This window comes from Rhinoderma darwinii, chromosome 10, assembly GCF_050947455.1.
Source record: "Rhinoderma darwinii isolate aRhiDar2 chromosome 10, aRhiDar2.hap1, whole genome shotgun sequence".
Lineage (NCBI taxonomy): Eukaryota > Metazoa > Chordata > Amphibia > Anura > Rhinodermatidae > Rhinoderma > Rhinoderma darwinii.
The window spans coordinates 56303103-56324853 of record NC_134696.1 but is presented as its reverse complement, the minus strand read 5'-3'; the positions used below and the strand labels follow the sequence as shown (position 1 = coordinate 56324853).

Genomic DNA, 21751 nt, shown 5'->3' with positions numbered 1-21751 from the left:
TTCCCTGAAATAATAGGACTACAGTAAAGAGATACTGTCTTGTAAAACGAAATATTTTCGTGTTCTACAATGGTTTCCTTTATTAGGAATAAAGATCAGACAATTGTGAAAAAATGATATGTTGTTGTGACTTTATGTAATTCTGTGTCTTTTTACAATCCCAGTTTCAGAGACCTCATGAGCAGTACCCTCCACTGAAGTTTGGCACAGTACCCAATGGGAGCACTGAAAAGAACATTAGAAGTAATTACCCAGATATGCATTCTTATATGATCAAATATAACCAACGGCACGTTGAGGATGCCCTGCAAAATCTAAAGACTGGGTGAGTGTTAGAATGGTCCCCAATGATTTTTTTATTGGAGCATGTGTCATAACTATAAACCAATAGATTGTAAGATCCTCTATATCAGGAATGCACAACCTGTGGCCCATGGGCTGCATGCGCTCTTCAATGCTGTTCTGGGTGGAGCCCAACCATTAGGGCACAAACATGCTTGTTCAGAAAGACACACCTGTCAAAAGGAAGCAACATCCTTCTGATTCATAGAACAGAGGTGTCATCATTAGACGCCAGATATGTTTGTTCTCCTTACTTCATTGTTCATAGATATATCGGTGCAGGACTAGGAAGATACATGGGAGCCGTCTGTGACTGCTTACATGTATCTTCCATGTTAGAGAGAAGAGGGATTGCAAAAGGTGTAACACAGCTGGCACCACTAGGAGGGAATGTGTATCTGGCACTGTTATAGTGGCACAGTTGTGCAGCAGCTGTGTGACTTGCACTAGTACAGGGCACTGTGTGGCTGGCATTGTTACAGGCATCACTAACTGGCACCATTATGGGGCACCGTGGGGCTATGTGAGTTATATTCTAAGCAACTTAACGGAGCCATCCGGGCAAAATTGTCACTGTATTATACCTAATGCAGGCATATGGGGGCAGGCCTGGTGCTCTTCGAATCCCTTTGTCACCCATAATCCTCTCAGGACTTGCACTAAGCATAACACAATGTGTCAGTTTTGCCCAGGGTACTCTTTTATATGGGTATTCCCATCTGAGGCGTTTGTGCCATATCCCCATATCCTCTGTGCGGCACTTGGGAGAGTAGGATATGAGATGTTTCATCATTTATGGAAGGTTTCAGACATTTGTGGCCCATACTGTCGACTTGCCATACATGTCCCAGATGGGGATACTCATTTTATTGTGGCTCTTGGGAGTGGTGCAATCTTACAATGTGACCCTTGGAACAGAAAATGTTGGGCACCCCTGCTCTAGAATAAGAAAAAAAAAGATTTTGTACTGCAGTGACCATGTTATATACAGGTGGCAAGTAGGGGTAGGATGGTAATAATTGGAATCAAACCAAACACCTTATAACTTGTCCTTGGATCAGTCAACATTGTGCCCACCACACAGAATATTCCATAATATTGTGTTAGCAGTATCCATAAAATAGTTCCAATCACATAACAGTGCCCACAGAATAGTCACCAGTTGAAGAGTGTCCATACAAATATACAAATGTGCCATACACAGCCATGAGCATATAAATGTATGAACCACAATGGCCCCATAATACCACATTTATATCATCCATGATTCTGTACTGCTCTATACACCAATCATTGCTGACAGAGTGAGTCAAAGGAATGATAACACTAACTTGCCAATATATTCATACATTTCTTGGAGGAATAACAGAGGAATTTCCAGAATTATTGTTTCATGGAGAATACAATTATTTTCTGAAATAGACACATCAGGAGAGGTGACAGGTCCACTTTAAACAACCTGTAGGACATTGTTCATAGATACTTGATTTAATAACCCCTTCCTGACATTTGACATACAGTTACATCATAGCTGCGAAGGTTGAGTATGGAGTGAGCTCAGAGATTGAGGCATCACTGCCAACACTTCTGCAATGGCCAGGATCATAGATAACTTCGATCCCTGCCTTTTAACCACTTAGATGCCACGATCAATAGTGACCGTGGCATCTAAGCCAGCTTTGCGAGCATGACAACCTTGATAGTTGAATTGCCAGCCTGGGGCCTACTAAAGGCCGTGGTAAAAAAACACAATATACTGCAGCACATAAGTAGATCGCTTGGTCAAGTGCCCTATTGGGACTAATAACAAAAGTAGAAAACAGTTAAATAAAGGTTTTTTTTTATACACATATAAAAACTATTGAATGTTAAAATAAATCCTTTTTAAATTTTTTTTCCTGAAGGTAAAAAAACAAAGCCATACAGATGTAGCGATCTGTAACTTGACTTTTAACGCCTTATATACAGTGTCAAGAAACTTTAGCTTGACCTTTTCAATGATTTTCAATTACTTAAGTGATAAGTTATCACGCTGCATCAAGTTATCAGACTCAAGATAAGGATTGTTGCATCTGTAATTGGTATTGCCGCATCCGTAAAAGTCTAAAAGTCTGAACTCTTACAGTATAACATTATTTAAAAGAAAGTCTATAGCTACCCAGATCTCTCTGCTCCTGCATCCAGCCCGACCCCTTGTGATGACGTTTCATCCCATGTGACTGCTGTAGCGGTCACATGGGATGAAACGTCATCACAAGAGGCCCGCCTGCAGGATGTCAGAGGCACATGTCGCCATGGCTATGGGTAAGTATGGAAGTTTTTTCTTTTTTGTGCTGTTTTCCGTAGTGGATATTCCGCCCAAAAAACTGCACCACAATTTGGTGCAGTTTTCAGCTGGAATTCCCTGCAGCATCCAGGGCGGATACACTTTTACACAGCATATCTGCCCTGTGTGAACATACCTTTTAAGTAGTAAAAAAAAAAAAGCAAATGATAAAAAAATTGGTTTCACCGTAATATAATTGACCGGTACAATACATTCAACATGTCGTTTTTACTGCATGGTGAATGCCGTAAAAATCGAATCCCAAAAACAATGGAGGAATCGCTATTTTTTTCCATTTCACCCCACAAAGAAGTTTTTTTCAGTTTCCCAGTACATTATATGAAACAATAAATGGTGCTGTAAAACACGAATACATTGACGGAAAAATTAACAAGTTATGACTTTTGTAATGCGGGAGGAAAAAATAAAAATGAAAAACGATAATGTCTACATGGGAAAGGGGTTAAAGAGGGTGAGAAAAATAGAAACATAATCTATATTGTTATCAAAAATGTACATGAAATACATTGAGTCTGCTGTAATTTCTGGAAAAACGGAACACCATCATAGAAAGCAAATACCATGCTAAAAATTTCCTTGATACTTTGTAATTAGTGATTGGATTTCACATTCCCCTTCTGTGCTCATTCTGTTTTGAAGGAAACTGGATGCTTTTATTTATGACGCAGCTGTACTGAACTACATGGCTCGGAAAGATGAAGGCTGTAAACTAGTGACTATTGGTAGTGGAAAAGTTTTTGCTACAACAGGTTATGGCATTGCTCTCCAAAAGGGTTCTAAATGGAAACGGCCCATCGATCTAGCATTACTACAATTTCTAGGAGATGGTATGTACCTTTTAGCCTTATTATTTATTCTCAGATGTGATCTCTGTGATTTGATTTAATTATTATCAACAATTTTTATGTTTTTTTGACTATTGTATTTACTTATATCTTTTATATAACTGATAGATAACAGTTTTCATAACTTCAAGTTGATATATATATATATATATATATATATATATATATATATGTATATATTTTTTTTTTTTACAGCATTCGTATAGTTCTAGAGGGGAAAGGAAAGCACGTTTTGGCTTTAAGAGCCAACACTGGAGAATAGGGGAGGAAAATCTAACAGTGTAATTAATATTTAAGTAATAGATTTTTTAAAATATAACAACAATAGACTTTCGGCATCTACCATTGGGGAAATAAAAAATAAATAAAAACCAAGTTATCTCTCTAGCAAGGCATGAGTAACAAGTTTATTTATATCCTTTTATTTACTTGCATTTGGAAAATCCATCCCTTATGTTGTCCGGACTAAAGGATGATCCAAAATTAGAGAAAACAATCTCCTTTTTAAGGAATATTTTACAAAACCTGCACTACATTGCTGCCCTTACTTTGAAAACAACTTTTACTAATACTTCAGTGTCTTCAAGTGCCCGTAATTATTAATGAAGTGGGCTGAGGTCTGTTGACCTCTAAGGCCACGCCACAATTAGCATGCCAGTATCCTGAAAACTGTGACAATCACTATTCCTTATGTATAGAGACTTTTGAACCACTCTATTAGGTTTTTTCAATCTGACTTCAGGCTAAAAACAGTTTAGGACTAGTATTAAAGAGGCTCTGTCACCACATTATTAGTGCCTTATCTCCTACATAATCTTATTGGCTCTGTAATGTGATAACAGCTGTGGTTTTCATTTTGAAAAACGATCATTCTTGAGCAAGTAATGAACAATTTTAGATTTATGCTAATTACTTTCTTAATAGACAACTGGGCGTTTTTTACCTTTTGACCAAGTGGGCGTTGTAAAGAGAAGTGTATGACGCTGACCAATCATTCATACACTTCTCTCCATTCATATCCATTTGTACTCAGCACAGCGTGATCTCGCGAGATCACGCTGTGCTGTCACAAACACCCACCTTCAGCCAGGACGCGATGTCTATTCACACTCCCGACACTTCGGTAAAGTTTTTGTGGGACTTACACAGCACAGCGTGATCTCGTGAGATCACACTGTGCTGTCATTCACAGCATAATCTCGTGAGATCACGCTGTGCTGTGATTAAAGAGGCTCTGTCATCAGATTTTGCAACCCCTATCTGCTATTGCAGCAGATAGGCGCTGCAATGTAGATTACAGTAACGTTTTTATTTTTAAAAAACGAGCATTTTTGGCCAAGTTATGACCATTTTTGTAGTTATGCAAATGAGGCTTGCAAAAGTCCAAGTGGGTGTGTTTAAAAGTAAAAGTCCAAGTGGGCGTGTATTATGTGCGTACATCGGGGCGTTTTTAATACTTTTACTAGCTGGGCGCTCTGAAGAGAAGTAACATCCTCTTCTCTTCAGAACGCCCAGCTTCTGACAGTGCAGATCTGTGACGTCACTCACAGGTCCTGCATCGTGACGGCCACATCGGCACCAGAGGCTACAGTTGATTCTGCAGCAGCATCAGCGTTTGCAGGTAAGATCAACTTACCTGCAAACGCTGATGCTGCTGCAGAATCAACTGTAGCCTCTGGTGCCGATGTTGCCGTCACGATGCAGGACCTGTGAGTGACGTCACAGATCTGCACTGTCAGAAGCTGGGCGTTCTGAAGAGAAGAGGATGTTACTTCTCTTCAGAGCGCCCAGCTAGTAAAAGTATTAAAAACGCCCCGATGTACGCACCTAATACACGCCCACTTGGACTTTTACTTTTAAACACACCCACTTGGACTTTTGCAAGCCTCATTTGCATAACTACAAAAATGGTCATAACTTGGCCAAAAATGCTCGTTTTTTAAAAATAAAAACGTTACTGTAATCTACATTGCAGCGCCTATCTGCTGCAATAGCAGATAGGGGTTGCAAAATCTGGTGACAGAGCCTCTTTAAGTCCCACACAAACTTTACCGAAGTGTCGGGAATGTGAATAGACATCGCGTCCTGGCTGGAGGCAATGTCTATTCACTCTCAAAACACTTCGGTAAAGTTAATGTGGGTGTATGTGACAGCAGAGCGTGATCTCGCGAGATCAGGCTGTGCAGTGAGTACAGATGGACATGAATAGGGAGAAGTGTATGACGCTGATACACTTCTCTTTACAATGTCCTCTAGGTCAAAAGGTAAAAAACGCCCAGTTGGTCATTATCAAACTAATTAGTATAAATCTAAAATTGCTCATAACTTGCTCAAACTTGATTGTTTTCCAAAATAAAAATCACTGTTGTTATCTACATTACAGCGGCAATCACATTATGTAAGAGATAGGGCACTTATAATGTGGTGACAGAGTCTCTTTAAGTCTTGTCCGCTTCTGCATCAGAAGCTCCCTTAGGAGCCTCCATCACAGATTCCATCATATTGGACAGAATAATTGTACAGAATCACGAGGGAACCCAATGGACCTCATTATTAGTTAATAGGGTTTGCCAGGCACCGTTGGTGTCGGTGGTGCGACAGATCAGGCACTCTGTCCAATTCGTTGTTCAGCTCCTACGACGCAGCAGAAAAATGAAATTGTGAACACAGGTGTGAACTCAGCCTTAGCTCAGCAAGAACCATGTTGAACTGTACAGTAACAGGCCCAAAATTCTGTAATCATAGACTGTTCGTATTTAATAGTATTGTAATTACTTTCTTAGATCAATATATTTGGACTGTACATAGATGACATTAAGATACAAGTTATTACAAAGGTTTGTTCATCTTATTTATAGACCCTTATTGTGGGCACTTCTATTAAATTTGATTAAAGTTCTACATCAAGATTTTTTTGTTTTATATATAAGCTCCTGAAACTAGCAAACTATAGGGATATTAGATAGAATGTGTCAATTATAGTACCTAAAGCATTTTTAAGCCTCAGCATACCCTATTCTTGGTATATTGACTTCAGTGAATAAAAACAAAGTACAGAACAACTGCATGTATTTTATTACTTTATGTATGACACAAATAATAGAATTACCATATTGACTGATAAAGCACTTAGTACAATAGGGTTTCAGATGAAATCCTTATCTTGACTCTGATAACTTGCTGCAGCATGATAGCTTTATTACCAACTGGGCGTTGTGAAGAGAAGTGACCAATCAGTTACCAATCAGCGTCATACACCTCTCATTGTTCCAGCCCTGCTTCTTTTACTGCACAATCACACTGGGCTGGAACAATGAGAAGTGTATGAAGCTGATTGGTCACTGATTGGTCAGCGTCATACAATCCTCTGTAGAACGCCCAGTTGGTAAAAAGTAAAAACACGCCAAGTTTTCTATTAAGAAACTAATTAGCATAAATCTAAACTAGCTCATAACTTGCTCAAAAATGTTTGTTTTTAAAAATAAAAACCACTGCTGTTATCCACATTGCAGCGCCGATCAGATTATGTAGGAGATAGGGCACTTATAATCTGGTGACAGAGCCTCTTTAAGCCTTTGAAAACTATTGAAAAAGTCAAGTTAAAGGGGTTGTCCGAGATGAAATTACTATGTGTTAATGCTTGTAATTTATAAATGTTAATATATTTGTAATATACTTACATTTTCCAAAGTGGCCCCGTTTCCAGATCCTGCCGTGGGGTATTTGTCGGGTGACGTCACTCTCTGGCTCTGGCCACTGTGTTGATCTTCAATTATTTTCCGGGTATACGACACATCACTTGTGACGTGCCCTGCATGGGCTGTTCTGTTGTAACGCGAGCATGCGCGGACCCAGCTGTTATCTCGAGAACAGCAGGGACCGCAAGAACAGCAGGGACCGCGCATGCACGTTACGGGCTGTGCAGCAAAACAGCCCATACACGGCACTTCACAAGTGACGTGTCGTATACCCGGAAAAGGATTGAAGATCAACACAGCGGCCAGAGAGTCACCTGTCAAGTACCCCACGGCAGGATCTGGAAACGGGGCAACTTTGGAAAATTTAAGTATATTACAAATGTATTTAGATTTATAAATTACAAGCATTAACACAACGTCATTTTATCTCGGAAAACCCCTTTAAAGTTCCTTGCCACTGTGTATATAACACATTAAAAGTCAAGGTAAAGACTGCTACATCTGTAAAACCAAATAGTGTTGAAGGGTAAAATCTGTGTGGAATTCTGGTGTGATAAATTGTTCTATGCGTTTTTTCAAGTGAACCTTTATCAGATAGTATCATGAATTTCTATAATGAAATTTATACGTTTCGTTATGGCATACAACAGTAAAATACGTTTAACAGGGGGAGGAAACCTCCAGCTCACCAGCCCAACGCCTGATAGTCCTGCTTCGCTCGGATCTCCGCAACGGTCCACGGTAGGCAATAGTAGAATAGAAAGAATTGATCCAGCGCTGCAGTAATGTGATTAAAAAGGAACGTATTCCCAATTTTATTTGTATCAAAAAGCTTGTTTAAAATTCGATAACAGGCAGACTTGGTATCAAGGCAGTAGTCGGTAGGTATAGTGAGCTCACTATACCTACCGACTACTGCCTTGATACCAAGTCTGCCTGTTATCGAATTTTAAACAAGCTTTTTGATACAAATAAAATTGGGAATACGTTCCTTTTTAATCACATTACTGCAGCGCTGGATCAATTCTTTCTATTCTGGTAAAATAAGTTACCTGCTGAGCCAGAGAAGAATGCAAATTGTTGGTGGAGAAGAATAATTCTGTCCCTCAAAACCGTTGTCTCCTTCCAGAAGTTTTAAATTGAAGACAAGAGATGCAGACCAGAGGTATTGCGCGCCGATTGCCTAGGCAATCGAACGCCGCCAGAAGCCTCTCCTGCTAAGTGACCTAGCACACTGAAGGCACTTTCCTTGTACTAAAAGCCCATTTTTTGGGGTTCCTCTTCAAGTTTCAAGATGTTTCATCTTGAAACTCATTAGGAGATTATGGCAAAGAGTAGTAATATAAAAAAATTAGTTGCAAAGTATTCAGTTAGGCTCACACATAGCATTTTGCTATGTTTTTCGTGATGTTTTTATTGCCCTTTTCTTAAGAGTGTTTTTTTTAGGTAAGAAATGCTGCAGCCAGATGTTGTTTTAAAGTCTATAGTGAAATATTGAAAGTTTACATACACAACTTTTGGTTTGTTGTGTTTTGGTGGAGTCATTGGGTTCAGTGGCATTTTCTTTTAATATGCAGCTTGCTTAGGCCTCATGCACACGACCGTAAAAACTCCCGTTATTACGGGTCGTAATCACGACCCGTAATAACGGGCTCATAGACTTCTATTGGCGACGGGTGCCTTCCCGTTTTCTCACGGGAAGGTGCCCGTGCCGTTGAAAAAGATAGAACATGTCCTATTTCAGGCCATAATAACGGCACGGACAGTCCATAGAAGTCTATGGAGCTCTCGTAATAACGGGTGGCTACATGTGTGCACCCGTCATTACGGCAGCGTTGCTAAGCGACGTCAGTAAATAGTCACTGTCCAGGGAGCTGAAAGAGTTAACTGATCGACAGTAACTCTTTCAGCACCCTGGACAGTGACTACCGATCAGTATAAACCTGTAAAAAATAAAAATAAAAGACGTTCATACTTACCGGCAACTTCCTGCTTCCTCCAGTCCGGTCTCCCGCCCGTTGCCTTGGTGACGCGTCCCTCTCGACATCCGGCCCGACGTCCTGGATGACGTTTCAGGCCATGTGATCGCTGCAGCCAATCACAGGTCAATCACAGGCTGCAGCGGTCACATGGACTGCCGCGTCATCCAGGGATGTCGGGCTGGATGTGAAGAGAGGGACGCGTCACCAAGACAACGGCCGGGTAAGTATGAATTTCTTTAACTTTTATTACAGAAAAGGCTGTCCCTTCTCTCTATCCTGCACTGATAGAGAGAAGGGGCTGCCGATTAGTGCAGTGCTATTTTGCTGCCAAAAACGTGCTCGTAAATACGGGTGGAATACGTGTGACACCGGACCCATATTTACGAGCACGGGTTCGTAAATACTGGTGCAAAACGGGTGGAATACGTGTGACACCGGACCCGTATTTACGCCAGTATTTACGGGTGGGAAAAAATACGGTCGTGTGCATGAGGCCTTAGGGTGTGGTGTTTTTTTCCACCATTTTTCCTATAGGCTTTCCTACAGGACCAGAAAAAAAGCATGTTAAAATTGTTTCAAGATCAAAGAAATGGCAACAAAAACGCATGTCACATTTAAAAAATGCTGGCTCTTTTACATGCAGTTTTAGATGCCAGACAAAAACCCTGGGTGAAGGAGGCCTCATGGTAGTATGGTGATCTGTGCTGCTGTAGAGCAAGGTGTGTGGACCTATGACTTACCTCAGTTTTATGGTAAGTTCACATGTAGCGTAAATACTACTGCAGCATAATACAGTAGCAGCAAATTGATTGAGATTTGAACAATTCTCATCCACACGCTGCGTAAATGCTGAATAGAAAAAACACTCAGAAATTTACCTGATGTGCGTTTTTTTAATCCGCAGCCTGTCAATTGTATTAGCATAATCGCTTCTTATTTGTTGTGGGTTTTCCCCATTGAATTCAATGGGGAGGTAAAACCCACAACAAGTAGCAGATATTTCATTTTTGCAGCGGAAAAGGAGCCGCAAAAAAACGCAACTCAGAAAACATTATTCTTGCACTTAACCAGAATTCTGTGTTTCTTCGTCCAGGCTTGCCTCCTGGTATGACGTTTCATCCTATGTGACCGCTGCAGCAAATCACAGGCTGCATCGGTCATATGGGATGAAACGTCATCCCAGTAGGCCAGTCTGCAGGACGGCAGAGGGACGCGTCGCTATGCCCATGTAAGTATCAAACTTTTTTTTTTCTACATGCATTTTTCCACAGCGGACATTCCGTCCGAAAAACTGCACCACAATTTGGTGCGCTTTTTCGGACGGAATTTCCTGCGGCGCCCAGGGCGGATACGCTGAGTGCTTTTACGCAGTGTATCCGCACTGTGTGAACATAGCCTAAGCCTAGATTCACACAAGCGTTGCCTATCTCAGACGTGAAAAACAGCAGTTTTTCACGTCCGAGGTTCATCCGTGCTCTGCGCTGCGGGATGCGATATCATGCATCCCCCATAGTTGAGAGTCTATGGAGGGATGCGTGAAGCGTGAAAAAATAGGACATGTCCTATTTTCTCACGGACCCTTCACACGGTCCGTTGAAACAACAGCTGTGTGAATGGCCACATTGAATTATATAGGTCCGTGTGACGATCCTTCTTTCAACGGCCGTCCCACGGATGTATTACACGTTCGTCTGTATAAGGCCTTATAGTGATTATAATAGAACCTGCATGGTTGCAGAAAACTTCAAATTCCCTGTTTGCCCTGCAGACCTTTTTGTCAGTGGACTGTAGACAGACTTTCATAAGGGCATGCCCAGACATGGCGGAATTCTTCCGCAACTGTCCGCATCAATGCCGCACAGAATCTGCATTGCAGATTCTGTTGCGGATCTGCCCAAAATGGGCAATAAATTGATGTGGACTAGCCGCTGTGTATTGAGGTGAAAGTACTTCCCTTCTCTCTATCAGTGCAGGATAGAGAGAAGGGACAGCACTTTCCCTAGTGAAAGTAAACGAATTTGATACTTACCGGCCGTTGTCTTGGTGACGCGTCCCTCTTTCGGCATCCAGCCCGACCTCCCTGGATGACGCGGCAGTCCATGTGACCGATGCAGCCTGTGATTGGCTGCAGTCGTCACTTACACTGAAACGTCATCCTGGGAAACCGGACTGGAGGAAGAAGCAGGGAGTTCTCGGTAAGTAGGAACTTCTATTTTTTTTTACAGGTTGCTGTATATTGTGATCTGTAGTCACTGTCTAGGGTGCTGAAACAGTTACTGCCGATCGCTTAACTCTTTCAGCACCCTGGACAGTAATTACGGGTGCACACACTTAGTCACCCGTAATTATGGGTGCACACACGTAGTCACCCGTAATTATGGGTGCACACACGTAGTCACCCATAATTACGGGAGCCCCATTGACTTCCTCAGTCTGGCTGTAGACCTAGAAATACATAGGTCCAGCCAGAATGAAGAAATGTCATGTTAAAAAACCAATACGCTCCGCAGCACACATAACAATCTGCGGACTTCATTGCGGAACTTAGAATCTCCATTGAAGTCAATGGAGAAATTCCACAATGAGTCCGCAAACAGTCCGCCACACGTCCGCAACAACGTCCGCTGTGGAATTCCAGAGCAATTCCGCCACGTCTGGCCATGCCCTTAGACTTGCCATTTAACGCAGTCTCTTTTATGTTGGTCTATATCAGCATATTCCTGAGGGCTGCAGGGCGAGTATATGTAATTTTAAACTCCGCTATTTATATATTTTTTGCGTCTTAAATTTACATAATTTATTGTTTGGTATAAATAACATAATAACTTTATTCAGCAGGTCGTTACGATTGTGATGATACCAAATGTATAGATTTTTTTATGTTTTACTACTTTTACACAGTAAAAACACTTTTGCTCAAAATTATTTGTTTTTGTGTGGCCCAATTTTAAAAGCCATAACTTTTTTATTTTACCACCGATGCAGCTGTATGAGGGCATTTTTCCGTGACAACTTGTACATTTTATTGGCACCATTTTGGAGTACATGCGACTTTTTGATCACTTTTCATCAACTTTTTTTGAAGACATGATAAGCAGAAAACAGCAATTCTGGCATTGTTTTTAATTCTATTTTTTTACGGCGTTCATTTTGCGGGTTAATTGATGTAATAGTTTTATAGTTGGGGTCATTACAGACGTGGCGATACCAAATATGTGTAACTTTTTAACTTTCTTTTTTCCATAATAAAGCATTTTGTAAGGAGAAAACATGTTTTTTGTTTGTTTTTTTACTTGGGATATTTATTTATTTATTATTAACTTTATTTAACGTTTTTGAACTTCACTATGCGATCATTTGATTGCTTTTATAATACACTGCAATACTTCTGTATTGCAGTGTATTACTGCCTGTCAGTATAAAACTGACAGGCATCTGTTAAGCCATACCATTGGCATGGCCTAACAGACATTCACTACAGGCAGACCTGGAGGCCTTTGCTAGGCCCCCTGCTGACATAAAAACCATCTGCACCTCGCGATCGCATCGTGGGTGTGCCGATGGGGTAAGAGAGGGAGCCCCCTCCCTCTAAAACCACTGAGATGCGGCGGTCGATATTATTGTTAATCAATGAAGCTATTTACATGGGTGTATAAAATACGCACTACTTTCATCCGTGTTGTGGATGGAAAACACAAGTATATGGAGGGTGATGAAAATATGGATGCATCCGTATCTGGTCCGTATGTGATCCGTATGTGATCCGTATATGATCTTTATTGCTTCCATTTTTTATGAGGCTGTCTTATGTCATTCAATTATCTCTCTAGAAGACAGCTAAACAGTATTATTACTGAGGACATACTGATTCAATATCATCCGTAATACGTCATTTTTACGGACGTTTACCAATGCGCTCGTATGAAAGAGGCCTACATTTATTTGTTCTTACCCTAATAAATAAATAATAAATGCTCGTGCGTAGAGTAAACACTGTGGATTTTCTGCAACGTATTTCATCGCAAAAGATCAGCAGCGTATTACAGTAGCAGCAGAGTGGATGAGATTCGAACAAATGCCATCCACGCGTTGCAAAGCAAAAAAATCTGTTGAAAAACCGTTCATAAATTGACCTGCAGTGCGTTATTGTAATGCACATGCATTTATGTTCGAAATCGCTGCTTTTCTGTTGTGGGTTCTCCCAATTGAATTCAATGAAGAGGTAAAAACCACAACAAATAGAAAATGTTACGATTTTTGCAGCAAAAGAACTGTGATGCTACCGGAAAAATTGCAAGTCAGAAAAAAACAAAAACTTTTGTTCATGCCGACCTCCTGGGATGATGTTTCATCCTATGTGACTGCTGCAGCCATTCACAGGCTGCAGTGGTCACATGGGCTGCAGCGTTATCCCAGGAGGCCAGCCTGAATGAGAACAGAAGAAAGTGTCGCTATGACAATGGAGAACAGGGTAAATGCAAACTTTTTTTTCAACCACTGTTTTCTGCAGTGAAGATTCCGTCTAAAAAAAATGCACCACAATTTGGCGCGTTTTTTTGGCCACAATTCCCTGCAGGTTCCCGGATGGATATGCTGTGTACTTGGAAATGGTTGAAAGATGAGGCGGGGAGAAGAGGAGAGTCAGCCCAGTAGCTGGGACTGTTGGACTTGGTAAGTAGGTGCTTGGTGCCGATTTGTTACATCTGACAATGTTCCTGCTCCTTCCTTCTGAAATCAATAATAATGTCCTTGGCTTTCTCCACGTTCAAAATCAAGTTATTTTCCTTAGACTACTTCCTCAGCCGCTGAATCTTAGACTGATATTAGGTTCTATCCTCATCTGTGATCAGGCCAATCATTGTCATGTTATCCTGCATTTTTCTGTAAGATGGCATCCTTGTGACATGATTCAGAAGTGTAAATAGAGAACAGTGCAGGACTCAAACAGCAACCTTAGAGTATCCCAAAATGTAATCTTGATGTTCATGTTACATCTCCCACCCTAACCACCTGATTTCTATAAGGCCCCATGCACATGACCGTGTCCGTAATCACAGTCCGTAATTATGGGCACGGCCGGCCACGAACAGCCGTCCGCATTTGCAGGCCGTGCTCCCTTTATAAAGTATGTGTAATGACAGGGATAGGGAAACAGACAAGTGAGCCCTAATCTACCCGCCACTCAGTCCCTGCCTACTTGCAACGACCCGCCCTAGGCGACGGGGTACAACTGGGCGACAGTCCCTACACTCAGTAAGTGCACGACAGACAACCAGACAAGGAAACACATAACAAAGGGAAACGGGGCAGTTGCCCACGGCAACACCGTGAGCAACAAGAGTAGTAAACGAGCCGAGTCAAACCACGAGAGTACGAGGTGCCAAACGCAGAGCAGGAGAGTAGTGAACAAGCCGAGTCAAACCAGGAGTGTACGAGGTACCAAACGCAGAGCAGAAGAGTAGTCAGTAAGCCAGGGTCAATACGAAGCAGGGACAAGTAGTTCAAGAAGCTGCAGCAGGGCCAGGAAACCAACAGAGAAGAATCACAAGCAAGAAAGAACAGGAAAGGCAGGTATAAATAGACAGAGGGCGGGAGCTAGCTCCGTCTGGCCAGGCTGTGATAGGCTCTCCCACTCCTAAGCCTGCCATCCTGAGTGGTGGAAGATGGAGTCAGTCTCACAGACATAGAAGCAGGTGATGACTGATTACCTATGGGCGTGGATACAGAAGCTGTGCCTGGCAGATCCTTAACAGTATGGGAGCACGGTCCATAAAAAAAATAAAAAATAGCACATGTCCTATTTTTTCCGGAAGGTTTTTACGGCACGGACACCTTTCCATAAATATACAGAATATACGGGCAGGTGTCCGTTGGCCATAGAAATAAATGGGTCCGTAATTACAGACCGTAATTGTAGTCCGTAATTACTGACAAATTCTACGGCCTTAGTCAAGTAGCTTAACAGCCAACTACTGTACACAAATCCATTGATGTCGTAAGCTTCTCCAACTTAGCTTCCAGCCTTAGTGTAATGACGGGGGTAGGGAAATGGACAAGTGAGCCCTAATCTACCCGCCACTCTGTCCCTGCCTACTTGCAACGACCCGCCCTAGGCGACGGGGCACAACTGGGCGGCGGTCCCTATGCTCAGTAAGTGCACGAGACAAACAGACAAGGGAACACAAAGCAAAGGGAAAGGGGCAGTTGCCCACGGCAACACCGTGAGCAACAAGAGTGGTGAACGAGCCGAGTCAAACCAGGAGTGCACGAGGTACCAAACGCAGAGCAGGTGAGTAGTCAGTAAGCCAGGGTCAGTATGGAGCAGGATCAAATAGTTAGAAGCTGTAGCTGGGCCAGGAAACCACACGAGAAGAATCACAAGCAAAGGAGGAACAGGAAAGGCAGGTATAAATAGACAGAGGGCGGGAGCTAGCTCCGTCTGGCCAGGCTGCGATAGGCTCTCCCACTCCTAAGCCTGCCATCCTGAGTGGTGGAAGATGGAGTCAGTCTCAGAGACATAGACTCAGGTGCAGACTGATTACCTATGGGAGTATACACAGAAGTTGTGCCTGGCAGATCCTTTACACTTAGCTATTTAATTCAGAATAACAATGAGCAGTACAGTAAATTCCTATCTTGGGAACAGAACATGATCATTGTGGCATCATTACAGAAAATGTTGTTAAATGTCTCATTTATATTGGTTGCCACATGTGGTGCACATAGGAAAGTCAGGGACGCCATAGCAAAGATCAAAGTGAAACACCCCAATATGGTGCCAGGTTTTACCAATCAGGACAGAGGGTTGGTTAATGGTTTACCCCTCAATGCCCTATCCATGACCTTTCCTAGACAATTACTCACCCTTTATTTGCTAATAATGCAGTTCCTCTGGAGAAAGGGGTCCTGTACAGGTTCTCGCAACCCAGTAGCAAAGGGGTGGGACTAATCAGGGCTTGGCCCCTTCCCTCCAAGGGCCCCATAGTAGTTGCATGGTCTGCCTCTATAGTATGTATGCCTGTATAAACGGTTAAAGCTCTTAATTTAAGTACATTTTATCTGCAATCTGCACTAACAAATTTTATTTTTGACTGTACCCAATATTCAAAGAAGAAAAATGGCAATTTTCAACATCTGTTCTAATAATGTATATTTCTTAACCAGCTGTCACTGTTGCTTTAGGTTTGTCTATACCGTGTTTTCAATTTGCTCTATTTATTCTTCCTGAAAAGAATTGCTTACCCCACATACACTGAAAATTAGAAAAGTAGAAACAAATACATCACTATGTCTCTGTCTTGCACACAGCCTGTGGTCTAATAGTTAAAAGAACAACTGGCCAATCAGCTATGAGTATTAGACTGCTATGTTCACCGCTTGGGTGTTTCCAGCATCAATAGAACAACAAGGAAAATGAGTCCTTTTTTTTTCCAGTGATGAGGTTATTGATTTCCCTGCGTGTATGTGAGGAATAAAGAACACAGTGTTACTTTGAACAACTTTACACGGCTATAAATATATGTTACGCTACTTGATCAAATCTTTATTTAACAGGAACACTTAAAAGCTAGTTGCCAATGTAATCATTTTTCTACTTGCTGTGACAAGTCCCTTCCCAGTGATTACGTCAAGTCAACTGACACACACACAGGAAGGATGAGATCTGGGGATCTTTTTGGAAAATTAACTATTTTTCATTGGAAATAATTGTCAAACAAAGCAAATAACTCATGTACTGGTTGTCGATCATTTAATGGTTCTTTCATCCAAGTGACCAAATGTTGAAACAATAATCATTAACATTCTATTGCTTTGCAATTGGTCATCATAGAAAATCACCCATGATGGGGGTTTAATTTTATTTTTATTTTTTCAACTTGATCTTTAGGGCTTCAATCAGACAACTAAATGGTTGTCCCTCTGATGGCTGATTTATTCTTATTTCTTTAACCCACTTTAGAGTCCCAGTTACTTGTAGCAATTTTTAATTGATGTTAATTCTTTATGAAATATACAGGTGTAACCATCTTTACCTTGACTTTTAACGTATTAAATAAATAATAAGCAATGGCTAGTTGTCCTATCTTGACTTTTTCACAGACTTTTCAATGACTTTTGTTGTGTGATATCACACTGCAGCAAGTTATCAGAATCAAGTTAAAGATGGCTACATCTGTTGTAGAGAAAAGCTGTGCCCTCCTCTCCCCCCTCTTGATTCAGAATTGCTATTGCCAGTCAAATGTTACCAATTTCTGAGTGTCCCAATAAATAAATAAAAAATAAAACAGGACCATCTTTTTTCCAATGAAGACATCTACATAGTAAGGCCTCATGCACAAGACTGTAATAGTTTTTACTGTTCGCAAATACGTATCCGACGGCTATGGATACACATCCGTAGCCGTCCGCAATTGCGGAAGCGCCCATAGACTTCTATAGGCGAGTCTGTGCCGCAATTGCGGAAAAAAATAGTACATGTTCTATATTTTTCGAATCATTGCTATGGCCCGGATACACATCTGTAAATATACAGAAAGGTTTCTGTGGCCAATAGAAATTAATGGGCACGCAATTTTATTCGTAGTTACAGATTTCGTAATTGCGGATGACAATTACGGTTGTTAACATAAGTTGAAAAATAGGCACATTCTTCAAGTCTTACCTTAAGAAATAAAAAAATGATGCATATGCAAAGTTAAAAAATCCTTTATGATAAAACTTTGGCAGTTGGGAAATTTTCGGGAATTAAAACTGTTGGTACAATCTGGTACAATTAGGTATTAGATAGTTATGTTGTCGTTTTAATTATGTAATTGATTTTGCCACCACGTGAGGGAGGACTTTTCACAACTTTCCCAAAAACTCCACATTTCGTAACTTAATCATAATTCTGGTAAAAAATAAAAAAAATACTTCCCTATGTTGATAACATCACCTTATGTTTTAGAATTCACTACTGTTATTCCTTTTCTTAGACTGTCATTATAAAAGAGATCTTCCACCCCCTCTATTTGTTTTGAAACGTACTTTATATTCTACATGGCTTATATATATATAGTTTATATAAGAATCATATTATACACGATTTATGCGTTTATATCTCCACTTTTTATATATATATATATATATATATATATATATATATGTGTGTGTGTGTGTGTGTGTGTGTGTGTGTGTGTGTGTGTGTGTATATAAAAGACTTCAGTCTGAATCCTGGAGGGAAGCAATCGAATGTCCTTTATTACAGTAGTCCCTATCCAGTAGCTAATGTACCACATGTGGCTTGTGAGCATCATTCACACGTGGGATGTTTTTTCTGTTCACAACTTTCAGCTTGGAGAATGAAGGAGCTGTAGTGGTTTAAATAGTGGTTTAAAAGCATGAGGGTAAATCAGTTCAGTGCTGCCCTAAGTCTATCCCCTTTCTAGCTTATCCTTAATATTTATGGTGAGTGCACCCTGTCAAATGTTATTGAAGGTAGAAAATAAGCAAGCCTGCTATAATGCTCTACATATCTCCCTACACATTAGAATGACAATGATACCTTGGATACATCCACTGCAAGCCATGTATGCATCCCTTCAATAGAACAGATCATATTAATGAATATGCAAGCAGATCATGATGTAGCTGTAGTTCCCACAATATACTGTAGTACCAGCCACAGTGTGCTCCTGTGCAGTGTCATGTACATTGGGCCCCCCATACAGAATAAGTTCACATAAATTGTCAACCACATTGTGCCCCTAAAAGCTATTAAAAATACCCCCCGATTTAGCCACAATACTACCTGTCATTCACAATGCTTCAGTGATAGCCACTGTGTTCCCCATTGCCAGTCGAAATGTTAACATAATGCTCCCTCTTGACATTTTGTTTTAAGGGTTCAATATATCTTAGGTTATATTCATATCACTTATTTTTACCTACGTTTATCGTATACGTCAGAAAAAAGCTGCAAAAATATACGTTAAATGTAGGCTGTTACGGATGCCTAACAGTGGCATCGGTCAACATAGACTTTAATGGTATCAGTTAATTGGATACGTTGTGAACTGGGGTCATGAGAGTTCATGATGTATCCATTAAACGGATACCATTATATTTTAAGGGAAGCGGCTGCCACTATTTGGATTCTGTTCAACAGATCAGTCACCTATAGGCTATAATGGTATCTGTTTAACAAATATGTCATAAAAGGTTACTGGAAAGCACAGGACGTTCAGGATGCCTGTGACGGATCCCATAGAGTGGAATATGTCACCCATAGTCTTCCATGTTTAAAAAAACCGTATACTGTGTGGTATATATTTTTTTTAGGGATACAGTGGGATGGAAAAGCATAGTTTACTACGCTGTTCCATCCTTAACAATTACAGTCTTTCGGTCTCCTCCGGGCCAATGGAACACTATGGACACGTTTATTGTGTACATAGGGAGCTTCCCTGATGTACACGCTAAACGGACATCACAAGCGGAATCTGAAGAGGGCCTTAGAAAAACATGTCTTGTACTTGATAAAAGAAAGATCGATATAGAGACAGATAGATAGATAGATAGATAGATAGATAGATAGATAGATAGATAGATAGATAGATAGATAGATAGATAGATAGATAGATAGATAGATAGATAGATAGATAGAGTAGTCTGACTGAGTCTGACAAAAATAAACACTTTTTGATAGGAAACCTGCTATACATAGTAAAATAATAAACAGTCATAATTCAGTTCTAATGAGATCTTGAAAGTACCACCTAAAATGTTGTGAATGTAATAATAATTTCCAAGGAAGTTAACATATTATTTTAAGTTTAGTGTTAATTTAATATTATTACCACTGGAATCAGGAAGGATCCTTCCTTCCTTCCTCACAGTGAGCCCAAACTGGCATTTACATCAGTTTATTTTACCTGGTAGAAGCTAGAAATTTCAATTGATTTTAGAACATGTTTGTTCCATGAGCATAATGAATGACAGTTATGAAGGAAGAGAGGACCCTGCCTTCGAGGGCTTACAATCTACAAGGGAAGAGGGAGAGATACAGTGTGTGGGTGAATAAATGTATTTTTTGTATATACATGTGTCACCACCCTTTGCCTTCAAAACAGCATCAATTCTTCTAGGTACACTTGCCAACAGTTTTTGAAGGAACTCGGCAGGGAAGTTGTTCCAAACATCTTGGAGAACTAACCACAGATCTTCTGAGGATGTAGACTTCCTCAAATCCTTCTGTCTCTTCATGTAATCCCAGACAGACTCGATGATGTTGAGATGTTGTTGTCCTGCTGTAAAATAAATTTGGAGCCAACCAGATTCCTCTCTGATTGTATTGCATGATAGATTTATCTGCCTCTATTTCTCAGCATTGAGGACACCATTAATCCTGACCAAATCCCAAACTCCATTTGCTGAAATGCAGCTCAAAACCTGCATGGAACCTCCACCATGCTTCGCTGTTGCCTGCAGACACTCATTATTGTACCGCTCTCCAGCCCTTCAGTGAACAAACTGCCTTCTGTTACAGCCAAATATATCACATTTTCACTCATCAGTCCAGAGCACCTGCTGCCATTTTTCTTCACCCCAGTTCCTATGTTTTTATGCATAGTTGAGTCGCTTTGCCTTTTTGCTGGTAAGAAACGTCTGTCCCTTTAAGATTACCATGACTACTAGTCTAGCTTTTGGGCGGTTCTGGTTTTAGTTGTTGAGCCTATTCCACTTCTCTGTCTTTCTTCCTATCAGATTGAAGGGTGGAGTATTTATATCTGGGTTGGTTCTGTTTTATTTGCTTGTGATTTTCCTTGTTTCCTTGCGTTTGATCAAGCTACTGACTATACCCTGTACCTTTTGACTATTTGCACTTTTTGGAACTGGACCTCGACTTGTCTCTGGATTACCCTTTGCTTACTGATTTGGACCTTCTGCTCCCGGCTGAGTTTGACCTCTGCAATCCCTGATATCCACTGGATTTGTGATTTGGACTTTCTGTTTAACCTTCGGCTGTCTTTTTATCTGCTCTGGTATTGTCTGCACTGCACCTCTTATCCAACACCGAATTCTGTTTGAAATACCTGGGTTCTATGCTGAAAAATCCAACTTGCCTTGCGGTGGGCTCTGGCGAAAACCATAGAGTAGCCTTAGATTCTGTTGATCAGAGTTGTGATGGATTTGGGGTTGCAGATTTATATGCACGCTCATTCCTGACAGTTTCCAGCAGCCTTTGGGGAATCGCTTACCTAGCAATTCCATAAACGTCCAGCCTAGGAATTGCTCAACTGGTGATTCCATAATATAACCACAATCCTTTAATATTATCTTTTTTTCACGGTGGAACCTATGCAAGCCCTGATGGAACAGATTCACAATTTTTCTCAGCTGGTACAAGGTCTGGCAGTAAGGATTCAACATCATGAAACTGCGCAGGCCCAAGCAGTCATTCCAATCACAACTCCTGTTGAACCTAAATTGAACCTACCTGGTCGTTTTTCTGTTGATCGTAAGTCTTTTGTTAATTTTCTTAAGAGTTGTAAGTTG

The 21751-nt window shown here is 40.8% G+C and overlaps 1 protein-coding gene across 1 annotated transcript in view; it reads left to right on the top strand.

Annotated features, from left to right (window-relative positions):
- GRIN2D (glutamate ionotropic receptor NMDA type subunit 2D) overlaps positions 1 to 21751 on the top strand; it is a 312180-nt gene that overhangs the window by 255920 nt on the left and 34509 nt on the right. The window contains exons 9-10 of the mRNA XM_075839954.1: positions 165 to 325; positions 3329 to 3516. Coding sequence (XP_075696069.1) covers positions 165 to 325; positions 3329 to 3516 — 349 coding nt within the window. The remainder of the gene's footprint in view (positions 1 to 164; positions 326 to 3328; positions 3517 to 21751) is intronic.